The sequence below is a fragment of the Carica papaya genome, chromosome 2, assembly GCF_054855325.1.
Source record: "Carica papaya isolate Zhongbai chromosome 2, ASM5485532v1, whole genome shotgun sequence".
Lineage (NCBI taxonomy): Eukaryota > Viridiplantae > Streptophyta > Magnoliopsida > Brassicales > Caricaceae > Carica > Carica papaya.
The window spans coordinates 7695817-7710424 of NC_142310.1; the positions used below are offsets into that span (position 1 = coordinate 7695817).

Sequence of the window (14608 nt, forward strand, 5' to 3'; positions counted from 1 at the left end):
AAACTTAAAGGAAAAAAAATGATCAGTCGGACCAAGCCTGCAACTACAAAAGTGACCTCATGCGCCACCATGGTCATGACGGCGGCAAGGTCAGATCCCTAAATTGGGCGGATCAAGATTTCTCTTCCTGGCGTAAGTACCACGAATGCAACACAAAATTTTTACATGTGGAGATCCAGGACGGCAATTTATGATACTTGAAGAGATCCAGATCGATAATACAATACAACAACAAAATTCCTAAAGTGTAATAGTCCTTTCCCTCCTAGGAAATTATGACGTTTCAAGGTTAGTGTTGAATTTCCAACAAAAACAAAAAAAAGTAAGTTATAGATAGCCAAACTTGATCATCATAAATTATAGATTACTTATATATTAGAATTAATATAAAAATTTTATAAAAAAAATTAAAAATCTAATTAGAATTGGGTAGAAATTAAACTGCTTGCAAAAGGGACAGTGCCCATGCACCACTAAATTCCATCAAGAAGCTGATAAAAGTAAGCTGCAAAATCTTAAAGCACTTCAATTCATCTCCACCACCATCACCAAACTCAATCACAATCCATAACTGTAAGAATGATAACTTTTTGAAATAAAATAATTGTAAGAATGATAATGAAACATCATCCGGGTAGAAACTATTTCCAGCCCTGTAATTTGAGCTTCATGAATAATCATGCTTATACACATCTCTTCTTTTTTTTTTTTTTTCTTTTTTGTCCCAGTTGAACTTCCAGTTTTCATCTGCAGAAATTGCAAGTGGTAACGAAAGGTAATAGACTACGTTTGAGTTGAAAGTTCCAGAAAATTGGATGCCTATGAAATTTTTTAAATAGTATAAGCAAGAGGTAGTTTATAGTTATCAAAGACAACTGATATGAAAGAGCCTTCATCATGTGAAGCATATCTTAGCTCTTCTCGTGTTGTTTGTCTCTGATAGGGTCTTTGCTCCTGAAATAATCATTAGAACGCCTAACTTGGCGAAAAATTTATAACTTTGGATGTCAAAATAATTAGGTTGCCAACCAGCTTCCGAACCCTGAAGCAAGCTGTAGAAACAAGAAGGAACTACTATTAGAAAATTAGCACAGTAGCTCACTATCTAGTCACCTGTGGAAGCACTCTAGTGCCTGTTGGTGCATGTGAAAGATTAAGGTGAAGATTTCTGCAGTAAATCATTTGGCCCAGATAACCAAACACTCTCACTACTCTAATGGATCCTCATAGAAGATAGTGGTATTAACAAATTGACAATAGGTACTAACCATAAGCAATAATTTGATCATCACGAGTCAACTGTTGAAAGGAAAGATTGGATCCCAAAAACAATGAAAAGTATTCCACCTGACAGTGCAACCTGCATTAAACAATTACAGAAATTACAAACCACTTGATATAATGACGCCTTTCAGTAATATGCCACAAAGAAAAGTCCAAGTGTCCATCAGTACTATTTTTTCAGATATCCGAGATGCCAAGCTCTTTCCTCCAAGGACAGCAGCAGTTGTGCACAATGCTTGTGCTCTGAAGAAAGGCACAAAGTAGGATGCAAAAAGGTTAGGAGCCTGATTAGACCAGAAGGAAATAAATTGTGCATGGATTAAATGGAAAGATCTATAGGAACTTACACAACACCACCAATAACTACACCAAATGGATTCTCATCAGCAGCCAAACCGATGGTCGCAAGCTGCAAGAAAGTAAGCTTGGATAATGATGGTAAAGAGGCAAAAGTGAATACAGATGCACCTGGATATAAATAGTTTCGTGCAGACCTGGCTCTTGTCACCCCATTCACCAAAAAAGGTAATAGAAAATGCCTGCAGAATGAGAAAGGCGAGACAAATTTGGTTAAATCAGCCTTTGGTTCTGGTGTTATAGATCGAATAGTTCAGAGAGAAACATATCACCTTCAAAAAGATTGGCGAGAAAAACTGTGAGAAAAACTGCCGTTTCTGCTTTTTCAAGTCATCATCATCCTGAGAACAAAAATAAGTAAATTATATGGGCGGTCATCCAAATAGATGCTATCTCTTCATATTACACTTTTTAGCTTTATCGTCTGACTTTAAAAAGTTTTAAGAGTGTATTTGAGATTGTTTATTAGTGCTTATAAGTAACTTTAAAGACTGTTTTAATTTTCATAAGTAGAGTGCTTCTAGATACATAAAAGTTATTTTAAGCAAAAAGAAAAAAGCTTTTTAAAATGTTTGAAACTGCTTATCTTTTACTTAATTAATTTACTTCTTTGTAACTCATAGATAATTGCTTAATTTTTTAAACAGAAGCACTCGACCATTTTAAATACCTTAAGACACATTTCTAAGCAATCCTAAATATCCTCTTAGTTTAATTAGTGTTTCATCACCAAGTGTACAATATTGTTAGTTTTTTGTTCTGAGAGTCCCGCTACCAACCGCAAGAACATACACAAGTACACACCCACACATTAACTACAAGACCACAAGAGTTGACTGATCAATATGTGTCTCTGCTTGATGCTTACATTATTCATCAATTTTTATTAAATTGTTTTAGTCTCTTTACCCAGTCAGCACCTGGTGTAAATTAAACTGTTAATTTCACACCAGAGTCCAACTATCACCTACATGAAAAACTAACAGGTAAACACTGCCCACCCACACACCAACTAATTGCCATGGCCAGTGGAGAAGCTGTTCATAACCAGCCACTTGCACTAGACATGCAAACAAAACCCACAAGATTTGACCAATCAATGTGTATGTGGGAAACACGATAATGCCTGTCAATGTTTACCACAGAGGTAATAGTTAGAACTCTACCATGAAATTAATCTACACTTAATGATGAGAGAGTAATAACATTGAAACAATCTAATAAGTTAGGAGACCAAAGAAAACTTTCTAAAAGCTGGTGATGAAATTGAAAAATGTAGTTGGCGACTCCAACTTGAGAAATTGTCATTGCAATACCTTATTACTCTGTTTTGCTGTTCCTCCATTAGCCTTCCAATCAGCATCCTGATTGTATAATGAATGTGAAGTTAGAAGGCATATAGGATGAACATCGAGTACAAGTTATGATAAGCGGAAAACCAACCAATTTTGCTTCAACTTCAGCCAATTCTTCAGCCTCCCTGTTTTGCTAATACATTATCAGATTCCAATACAAGCAGAGTCTATGTTCATTTAAGAATTTAGCCCATGCACAATAAAATAGCAAATAAAAAATGATCGTGAGAAACCGATTACCCTCCATCTCTGAATGCATCCCATAAAGACCATAGCCCAAAACTAAAGAACAACAATGTTGTTATGTGATGGGTCCATTTACGAGAGATCTGCAAAAAGTCACAAGACATGTTGTAACCCAAAAAATACGAGTCTCTTATGGGAAAATTGAAATAAAGACACTTTTGACAATGTGGCACATGACAAACCAACAAAACTAATCAATGACAAAAGTTTGCAAGGATAGTGTGTTCTAGAAATGAAATCATGATTGAAATACAAACATATTTATGTTGAAAGTAAAATCTTGACGTGAAGAATGTGATGCTAGAAGTTAAATAAAGTTGGATTTCAATGATTGTTTAAGGACAAAATTATATTTAGCTCAACCTTGCGTTACCAAGTTCTACGAGTTGAAGTATGACCAAGCTGCATTTGATTTTGAGATGCCAAGCTGAAGCTCAAGTAGAATTAACTTGATAAGGTTATCTAGTTCTCTCAAACTAGTTTAAGTTCAAACACAGAGCTCTTTGAACTGTCTACGTCAAAGAATTACTTAATATATTATGCATACAAAAATGAAGGCTTGTGCTGTCATGAGCTGAGCTCTTGAATAATAAACCTTGAGCCCGAAAATAGTCAACTGTAAAGTTGAGCCTGATATAAGAAAGTTCATAATTGATGTGAACCCAGCCAAGTTTTTTATTGAGATTATCAGAATAGCTCAGCATATATTGATCATCCACATCCCACAAAATCTATAATTCCCAACTGAAAGTTTTTAATAATGATTATTCATTTTAGGTTAACAATTGCCAATCAATGTGTCACTTGAAGTTATACTGAGATAAGACTTTTCTTTATTTAACGTTTTGGAGTGAAGTTTTCAGAAAATATTATTACTTACCTAATCAAATTATATAATTCTGAAAGAACTACCCATAAAATGGCACATTCATATTGAAATTGATTTGCATTCCCAAATACATTTTAAGTAAAAATATCCTATGGTATGAATGGACTGAATGCTGATTAATATTGTCACTGACATGCGTCCTATCAGATAGAATCCTGTTCAAGGATCTACTAACAATCCAAATCCAAAAGTTTTCCCAGATGAAAAATAGATTGCTTACCAAATTTGGAGCAGCCCAACCAACAAGGGCGGAAAGAATAGTCATCACCTAATAATCAACAGAACTTAAGGTTTGATGAATTTACAGGAAGGAAAGCTTTAAACTACTATTATACATATAAAACACTCACAATTAGAGCTCCCAGGCAACCAGATAACACAAGTCTCCTTGGATGACGCATGGCCAAGATCTATGAAAAAGCAACTCTGATATCAGTAAAATTGTAAATCACTCAGTTTAAGGGGGGAAAAAAATTATCTTTCGACTTACACATGCATATAGAAAGAAGAATTAATCTAAGTGAGAGTGATATTATCAAACACTCTTGTAAAAGAGATATTATCATCTCCTATGGTAACCAAGAAGATGACTTGAACAAATTGGAAAGAAGCAAGGAGACAGAAGGGAATCCTCAGTGAGGAAAACAGTCAAGTAAATCGAAACCAAAACGGCATAAATTGCTTTAAAATGATAGATGTATTTGTGACTAACTGTTCGTGACTAACTGAAAGTCTTCAATGCTGTACATCTCTTCTCGAAAAAAGAATAAAAATTTCTTGTATTTGAATTTCAATTTGTGTTTCGCTGATGATAGAAGAAAATCAACTTTCAATATAACAGCAGTTATGGGTATATGTAAGCCCCAAAGCAGAAGTTAGTATATAAGTAATCTATCTAATGGTGGTTCATCTGTATGTTATACTACAGAGAATTGCCCATAACTTTTCGTGCAAGTACCAGCTCTAACCTCCTCTAACACAATCAGACAAGCATACAAAAATTTCATCAAGCCTGCTTATTATATTTTTTCCCTCAGACAACACAACACAACACAAATATCTGTTGCTCCGTCATATCCTGTGTATTCACCCTCAATTAAGCCATCGCAATACTTAATAATCTCTTAGTTCTTTTTTCATTTTAGTCGAGGTTACTGAAAATCAAACTTACTATTATCGTTACTATATCTATATTTGATCCAAGGAGAATTTTATTATTAAATTTCTTAAACTCTCTACAGTATCAAATTAGATTTACAAATACAACTCGGTAATTTAACTTTTCTGTATATCTATTGCTCATGGTTCCACAGATTTTATCAGCAAACCTTTACAAAGTAATTCGTTTTTTGAAAATCAAGCTCAATATTTAATCTTTCCATTTGTTTTATATTAGAGGAGGTTAACACTTCGAGAATATTGTCAAGAAAAGAAACAGATACTTGCACTAAACTTTAAAGCGCTAAAGTGGGCATAGAGTTTACCAGCCAGGTTGCTTCTGGGGAAAATACTAACCAAAAAATATGTATAAATCAGATAAGAAAACATCAAACATGAAACTCGTGAAGAAATATTAAACAATGAACTGATTGTTGATATCGACATAAAAGGACCCCACAGAATCCAAAAATCCATCAGATCATGAAAGACTAGCTAGCTACGTAGTGCAAATTGCAGTTTCCATAGATTTTTGGCTGCAGCTTCGTCAAGGAGTATGGTTTTTTCACCTCAGAAGAGAAAATTCTTAGGATTCAAATGGTACTAACTAGCTATTTGATAAGTCAACTGACCTCTCAGTTATTCATACCAATCAACCATAAGATAGGTGTTTGCCGAATGTTTGCATAGTGCATGCAATAATTTCGATCATGAGGTTTTTTTTTCGCTCAGTTCCTTTCAAGTACCAATATTTCAAATCAATTTGGTTTTCAAAATAATTTCTCTAAATAATCCACCGTGATGACGTGAACGTAGCAATTTTTTTTTTCTCTTTTCCTTTCTAGGATCGATGATTTGCGAAGTTAAATCCGTATAGCTTTCATACAAATAATTTAACATAAGTTATCAATTCTCTCAAATTCGATATAAAAAATAAAGTCGAACTGAAATAGGAAGAACACAATCAGGGAAAAAACATAACCGCTGCAGCAAAAAAAGTCTTGTCGCCAATCTCGGATAGCACGGTCATGGCAAGTGACTTGGTAAAGCCCTTAATCAACAAAAAAAAAATGGATCAATCAGCAATAACAAAATCGAAATTAAGATAAAATAAACGGTGTTCTAAGTTAGAAAAACCAAGCCGATTTATCAGTCAATTAATTACCTGTACAAGGGAGCTCATTTTTCCTCAGTAGACGATAACGGGACGTGCTGAAGAGAAACCCTAGATTCTGGCAGAGAACTGAGAGAGAAAATAATGTCAGAGAAATTGACAATCTCGGATTTTTACTCGTTCTCTTGCCAGGTCTCTCTCCAAAAGAGAAGCGAGGCTGAGAGGTCACCTAACTCGGGGGCCGCGGCTCAAGTTTTAGGACCGGAAGAAAACAAATAAAATAAGAATAAAAGAGTGCTGGCTACGGCAGGGAGCGTGGGGTACAGTTCCCATGAATCAAGACAATGGAAGATCCCGAATCAAAAGAGGGGTTATCCGGATTCTTACTGGACGCAGGGACCTCTGGAGCTAGAGATTAAGAGTAACAGAACGCGAGCAAGGAGCGCGTGATATCCACTCTTTCGAGTGGTCCATTGATCTTGCTTTTACGAAAATGATGCACCAAAATGGAATATTTAAGAATATGATTTAATTCCACTTTTAATGAATATTATGTTGCTTTAAGAAGATTCACAGAGATATTATTACAAGTAAGTAACTCATTATTTTATAGTATAAATAAGATGCTCTCTCTAATCCAAATTTAATCAGATAAAGTGATAATTTATATATATATGTGTGTGTATGTATGTATGTATACACTCTCCAGTTCTGCTGTCAATTAGATTTAGGAATTTTTGAAACAAGTGAATAATTTTTTGTGTAAATTATTCCTGTTTGATTTTCTTAAAATATAAGCTCAGGTAATTAAATTAAATCTTTTTTAAAAGTGTCATAGTTTAATTTTAAATTTCATTATATTTTGTTTGAAGTTAATTATTAATTTACATAATAAAATTCTTTTAGAAAAAATTATTTGTTCAGAAAAAAAAAAACAAGATATCATAAAAAAAATAAAATAAAAAGGTTTGACCTTAATTATTCCGTTAATGATTTAATTAGTAGAGGGTTTAATGTCGCGTTGATTGTGTCGGAAATTAGCTTTCTAAAACTTACGTCAACGCACCCTTTTGACAAATGAAAAACATATTAATAGAGAGATTAAGGAGAATAATTTGAGGGAGAAACCATGATAATTTGTAGACTAATAATCTCATAATACGTTCATTAGTGAATTCAGAATGCCTTTGCAATTGGATTTTGTCATCGTATCTACCATTCCAATATTTCAGCAACAACAAATGATAACTCGTGTAAGTAATTAATCTTATAAAAAAAAAAATTAACAGTTAATCATAGTCAAAACTTTATAAACTTTTATTTGAAAAAAACTGAAAAATATTTTGTATCCAATCATCCATATTGTGAATCATAAAAGCATTACAAAACTAATTAATATTCAGTTAAAAATATATATATATATAAATATATGAAAATAATAACTGATAAATAAAATTGTCAGAGTACAATTTTAACATATAATTTATTAAATTCATAATTTTTTTTAAAAAAAAATATTTATATTTAATCTTATTCATAATTTTACAGAATCTCAACAAAAATGCAATAAATTATTGGATTATTTCTTTTTTGGATAGGAAAAATTAAGACAATATGATAAAATTTAAAATATTATGTAAAATTAAATATTTTTTTTTTAGAAATTTTTCAAAGATGAATAGTCAAAACTCTTTCAAGATAATTAGAAATTGTGTTTGAATGAGCCACCAAGACACCATGTCCATTGCCTTAATGCAAGATAATAGAGAGAGTAAAAAGAAAAAAATTAAACCTAACAGCCTTTGAAATAGAGATGTTTGAAAATCATATATTGAATTTTTATAAGTACATTAGAGTTTTATAATTTACTTTTATGCTTAAATTTTTTTGTTTTATTTGAATGTTCCGTTATATTTTTATTTATTAAATATTAAATTGTCAAAATTTAAATAATTTTTAACATAATACACAAATAATAAATGTTTAAGTTGATATGACAAGAAAATATAAGACAATGAGTTAGGTAACTAGTATAACCTTATAAAGGAAAAGTAGATATATACTCAACATTAAATATAGTTGTAACACCCATTAAAATCTTTTTTTTTTAATTAATAAATATAATTTTTTTTATTTAATTTATTTTATTATATTTTATTTTAATAAAAAAAATGGAGTAAATTGATGAAAGATTAAATTAAAAATAATTTTGAAAAAAATAGTTGAAAAATTAGGTTCTGATGGTATTTTTGAAAGAAAAATCAGAAACTGGCAGTTAAAACGCAATTTAGAAAAAATTTGTCATGTTAGACGCCTGATCAGCAGCCCTGACCAATCAGGTGGCGCCAAGTGGCAGAGGTGCTGACACGGGGAGCCACGCGGGGGGGTCACGTGGACAATCTGCGTGCGCGCGATCGAACGACTGAGATCCGTTCCAGTGCACACGGACGGCCTGGATGCGCTCCCTCCCAAACGTAATCGAACAGTCAAATTAAAATTGATTGAACGGTCCAGAGTGAATTGCGATGGACGACCCAGATTCACTCCCTAGAGACTGCTCGTAGAAGCAGTAAACTGTTTACCTTTTCGACGTCAGATCGAGTAAGAACCCCTCACCCTATTTCCTATCATAAAATTGAAGTTTAAATAAATAATAATACGATATTTTGTACAAATAAAATAGATGTGCATAACTAATTACAAATTGCTAATTGAGCCCGAACCGGATATTGTTCTCTGTTGATTTCTTTTACAGTCTAAAAGCATGATAGTATCTGACTTATCTATTTTATTGTTTAAATGTATGTATTACTATCTTACCTGACTACTGTTTGATTTGGGATTTGAGACATGATCGCATTACTGGATGCATGTTTATTTATTTATGTGATTATATTTGATTTGGTAATGGAGATTAAAGGAAAACAGGATAGGGGTGTGATCAAATAAATAGATGGAATGACAGGCTTACTAGATATCTTTGGAGATGGTGTACGGACCGGATACATAGGGAACTCTACCGTGAATATTGTTTCATACCGGACGAGTATGGAGACTTAATAATTTGACACTCATACTGGACGAGGTATAAGGACATTCCGTTTCACCCTCATACCGGACGAAGTATTTATGTTTAATGTCTTGGCACTCATACCGGACAAGGTATGGAGACGACCCTGTAATTGAAATTGTTAAGGAAAATGGTTCACGTGTAGCAGAGACACCCCTATAAACCCCTATGGATACTGGTAGGCTGGTGAAATGAGAAATAGTTATAATTTAGTTTATTGTGAATGGATATGAAATTATCATTCCATAATATTGTTTACTACTTTTAAATTATTATATAAGGGATGTAAATCTTAACATTTTATTTTACTTTTGTATTTAAATTATTATATATTTTCTTTTGAATTTACGGGGTTGTTACAAGAATTCTGTGCATAAGTTCGTGCGAATTTATAAAATAAAAATTAGAAAAAAAAATTTATGTAATAAACAAAGTTTATTTCTCTCCTCCTCCATTTTCAAGAAAACCCTAAAAATCCTTATTCTTCGCTTATCAATACTAGTGCATTTCTTTATAATTCTTAATCAATAAACTAATATATACAATTCATCTATCTTCTACTTTTTTCTTTACACTTATATTTTTATTTTTAAACTTAAGGTTGTACATTTTTCTTTAATTTCATCTAAACATATTTACTATTCAACTGAACCACATAACTTTAAATATATATATAAATTTAGTTTAATTAAAAAAATTATGCAAATACATAATAACATTGATTTAGAGATGGCCTTATATGAAATCAAAATAATGCATGCTGGGTTTTATCAAAGATTTTGATAAAATCTAGGATATGTTATTTCAATACCATATAAAATTATATATGGGTTGACATTTCATTATTTATAAAATATTTTTACCATCTTCTAGTTAAAATATGTACAAATTTGAAAATAATTTCCAAATTAATGTTAAGGTTATTTAAATGAATAAAATAAAATATAATATGGCAGATATGATAACGTCTTGTTATTATTATTATTATTTATTTATTTAAGTAAATATTACACTGTAATAAATGCTTATATCATATAATTTCAATTATATTATAAATGTATCCTCGCCTGGGCCTTGTAATCCCAGTATCAATGGGTTATTTGGGTTAGGTCCAAGTGTCACCATAAGCCCATACCCGTTCTGTGCGTTCAAACGGCCCATTAACCATTAATTACTTGAAATTAAGAGAATGTGGATTGAATTGGACAAAACTAAACTCCACATAAATGTGGATTAAACATCATACTATTTTAATTTTTATATGTATTTTTTAGTTTTGATCCAACTTGAATTGGAATAGATAGATTTAGAAAAAATTATACAAAATTTAAATAAGATTAAAATAAAAATTAATTTTTAATTTTTAACTTTTGTGTGTGCGTGCGTGTGTGTGTATATATACATATATATATATATATGTGGAGTGGAAGGGTGTACATAATTGATTAGCTAGAAGCAAAAAAAGCAGAAAAAGCAAAAAAAAAAAAAAACATAACTTAAAATTTGCTCCAACAGCTTTGAAGTACAGGTGGGTCTGTTCTCAATTTCATTGTTCCATAGACATGGTATTTTCCTGTCTGTTGGTAAAATAAACTGATTTCCTTGTGTTCTACTATTGATCAAGATATGGGGAATTAGATTAAATTCACATGGACATTGTTGCCGTAACAAGCAATGAAATCAAGTAACATGGACCAAATGATCAAAATTTACCATGTCGACAGACAGTACTTTACAGAGATACAATGCACGAGCATTATCATCACACAACTAAAAAGCAATATAACTTGCAGTAATTTTAACCTCTTAAAAATAGTCGTCTTCATCATGGCAAGTACAAAAAGCTCCACTTAAAATACTCTTTAAATTCAAACTAACTTTTTGACCCAATAATATGCTTTAAAGTGTAATATATTTTACACGTATTTGTTTTCAAATTCAAATAGTTATTATATTATTAAAATTATATAAATATTAATAAACATAAGATGATTTGTGCATAAAGAGTAAATCATTTTAATAAATTATTTTATATATTTTTACTACCAAAATAATTTATCTTTCTCATGCCACCCAATGTTATATATTTTTTATTAAAAAAAGAAGAAAAAAAAGTCCTCTTCCATCAATTAAGGCAATAATTCGATCTAATGTGGGTCCACCAGATCAAAAGCAGAGGAGTGAAGGACAAGCTAATTATGGGTATAATACTTCGTGATTTGTATGTTTAATAGATTTAACAATAAACAGGCACAAATCACGGGAGTTTATTTATTCTGCAACTTTCTTTGGATTAAGTTATTTGTAAGGTAATGATGGGTATACATAGTAATGCTAATTAAGTTATTAGAATCCTAATTAATTTGGATTTTGTGAAGTTTATGATAATAAACATGTAAAGACGATGATTAGATAGAAAGTGATAAAGATTTCCATGAAATCTAATCTTTAAAAATATTTTCTTGTATCCCCTCAATCTTTTTGTGTCTGACCCGCTGGGTTTCATCCAAAGCTCCTCCACCCTCCAATTTTTACCTTTTCTTTTTTCTCCCCCAGCAAGCCCGGCGTGACTCTTACTCACTAGTCAACCTTACTACAACCTAGTAGTGTTTATAAACTCCCTCCCGTGACCTCCCACTGAACCATTCCCACTTCTCGCATTTGCTATCATCTTCTTTCAGTGGCTAAAATGTGGTGCTCTATCTTCTCTTTTCTCTTATCTGGTTTCCTCTTCACCTCTCCCTTTGTCCGTTGCCGAACTTTGCCACACAGCTCAAAAGTTTCAGTTCTTGATGTCGCAGCTTCTATCCAGAAAACCAAGGATGTTTTCTCTTTTAACCCCCAAATGAAACCTTTTAGCTTCGACCCTCAAGAACAGAGCCTCTCCTCACCATCTTCGTCATCTCCGCTTACTTTGCAGTTACATTCCAGAACTACCATTCAACAAACTCAGCATAAAGACTACAAGTCGCTGACATTGGCTAGACTCGAGCGCGACTCAGCCCGAGTTAAATCCCTCACGGCTCGCTTAGATCTGGCTGTCAACGGTGTCTCAAAGTCGAATCTTGAACCTCTTGATAGTGGGTTCGAGTTCCAGGCAGAGGATTTGCAGGGACCCATTGTGTCCGGGTCTAGTCAGGGAAGCGGTGAGTACTTCTCCCGAGTTGGAATCGGTAAACCACCCAAGTCCGTGTATATGGTGCTCGATACAGGCAGTGATATCAACTGGGTGCAATGCGAACCCTGCGCCGACTGCTACCAGCAAGCCGACCCAATCTTCGAGCCGTCTGCATCGGCCTCTTACTCTCCTCTCTCATGCGAAACCGAACAATGCAAGGCACTCGACATGTACGAGTGTCGCAATGAGACATGTCTCTACGAGGTGTCCTATGGCGATGGTTCATACACAGTCGGGGACTTCGTCACCGAGACAATCACACTCGGCTCGGCTTCGATCAATAATATAGCCCTTGGCTGCGGTCACAACAACGAGGGCTTGTTTATTGGCGCGGCTGGCCTGCTCGGCCTTGGTGGTGGCTCGTTGTCGTTTCCTTCCCAGCTCAACAGCACTAGTTTCTCTTACTGCCTCGTGGACCGTGATTCTGACTCCGCCTCGACCATTGAGTTCAACTCACCTATATCTCCCGACGCCGTTACCGCTCCGTTACTACGCAACCACGAGCTGGACACTTTTTACTACCTCGGTCTAACCGGGATCAGTGTGGGCGGCCGGTTACTCCCGATTCCGCAGTCATCCTTCGAAATGGACGAGTCAGGAAACGGCGGAATCATCGTGGACTCTGGCACCGCCGTAACTCGGCTACAAACTGAAACTTACAACTCGCTTCGTGACGCCTTCGCCAGGGGAACGCATGATTTGCCGTCAGCAAGCAGCGTGGCTTTGTTTGACACATGCTTTGATTTATCGTCGAGGAGTAGCGTAGAGGTTCCAACGGTTTCATTTCACTTTCCGGATGGGAAAGCTTTACCGTTACCGGCGAAGAATTTCCTGATTCCGGTTGACTCCGATGGTACGTTTTGCTTCGCCTTCGCGCCCACATCGTCATCGTTATCAATCATCGGAAACGTGCAGCAGCAGGGGACACGTGTCGGTTTCGATATCAGTAACTCTCTCGTTGGGTTCTCGCCCAATAAATGCTAGGAGTTTATTTTAACAGCAACGGAAACAGACAGGTTATGTTTTGACTTATTTATCTGCGTAGCCGTTTAGGTTATTATATTAGCGGTTTTACCACGCGGTAAAAAAAGAAAAGAAGATTTTGTTTGTTATGGTCGTTTAAACCCGTTTGGGGTAAGTGAAAGGGTGTGGGTCCCCGTCCAGTAGAAGTAAGTGGCATGTGGTGGGACCACTCGGCAAGCGATCGTTGATGCGATGTAATGGCATGTATAGTAAATTTGTGGAACGTATGGGGTTAATATTTAGCGGAGCACGGGGATTAATATGACCGTTGCGCTGTAGATGCTGTTATTGAAAATTTGAAAGAAGAATCTTGTGGTTTGGCCAAATTGGCAGTAGACTGATTGTGTTGGTAACTGCATGGCGAACTTAACGCCTAAGTTTGTGTTAATTAATTAATTAATTAATTAATTTAATTTTTTTAAAAAGTAATTTATCAATAAAATTTGGTCAAATTAGTTTGGTGTTAGCGTTTAACTATCTCGATAATTGTTAATTACTTTAGTTTGACAGGAATCAACTTTATTCGTGCGGGTGCAATATTTTAATTAAAGAAACTTTTTACTGGCAAAAAACAGTTCACATGCGCTTTTTTTCTCTCCTCTTTTTTCACTACGTGGGCTTTGATGATGCAGAATTTTGTATGAAACTGATTTTCTGGGAAGAAGTATGTATTATACGTCAAAAGCATGCTTCCATGGAGGTATCACCGACGAATTTATGGCAATATATTGAATGGACTATCTTTTGCCATTGCCATTTGTCTGACGTTAACATGATTTCTATTTTCCCATGTGTGTATCTTCTTTGCCTTGGTTTTGACTTGCGAGATTGGGCTTCTCTAGCATTTTCCAATTTCAATGGTCAGAAAAAATTGTTGCTCATAAAAAGTGTCTTCAACAACTTTAAGGATAAGTAAAATATTGTTAGTAAAAAT

At 34.0% G+C, this 14608-nt stretch overlaps 2 protein-coding genes across 2 annotated transcripts; one reads left to right on the forward strand and one right to left on the reverse strand.

Annotated features, from left to right (window-relative positions):
- Nucleotides 1–572: 572 nt before the first annotated feature.
- On the reverse strand, nucleotides 573–6666 carry LOC110824181 (GDT1-like protein 4). Its single transcript, XM_022054744.2, has 13 exons — nucleotides 6455–6666; nucleotides 6272–6340; nucleotides 4482–4541; nucleotides 4352–4399; nucleotides 3237–3325; nucleotides 3085–3121; nucleotides 2958–3005; nucleotides 1914–1982; nucleotides 1779–1823; nucleotides 1632–1693; nucleotides 1455–1527; nucleotides 1269–1360; nucleotides 573–1052 (listed from the first exon to the last, which is right to left on the reverse strand). The coding sequence occupies exons 1-12, from the start codon at nucleotides 6470–6472 to the stop codon at nucleotides 1289–1291; spliced, it is 690 nt and encodes a 229-aa protein (XP_021910436.1). The 5' UTR covers nucleotides 6473–6666; the 3' UTR covers nucleotides 573–1052; nucleotides 1269–1288.
- Nucleotides 6667–11947: 5281 nt separating this feature from the next.
- On the forward strand, nucleotides 11948–14009 carry LOC110824265 (Eukaryotic aspartyl protease family protein). Its single transcript, XM_022054843.2, has one exon. It carries the CDS (start codon nucleotides 12163–12165, stop codon nucleotides 13633–13635), a length of 1473 nt encoding a protein of 490 aa, XP_021910535.1. The 5' UTR covers nucleotides 11948–12162; the 3' UTR covers nucleotides 13636–14009.
- The last annotated feature ends 599 nt before the right edge of the window (nucleotides 14010–14608 follow it).

Bases quoted from the DNA above. Each gene is read 5' to 3' on its own strand.
- LOC110824181 (XM_022054744.2), bottom strand. The intron at 3,326-4,351 runs GTAAGCAATCTA...GACTTTTTGCAG, and splicing joins GTTGGGCTGCTCCAAATTTG to ATCTCTCGTAAATGGACCCA. The intron at 3,122-3,236 runs GTAATCGGTTTC...TTAGCAAAACAG, and splicing joins GATGCATTCAGAGATGGAGG to GGAGGCTGAAGAATTGGCTG.
- LOC110824265 (XM_022054843.2), top strand. From the start codon at position 12,163: ATGTGGTGCTCTATCTTCTCTTTTCTCTTATCTGGTTTCCTCTTCACC.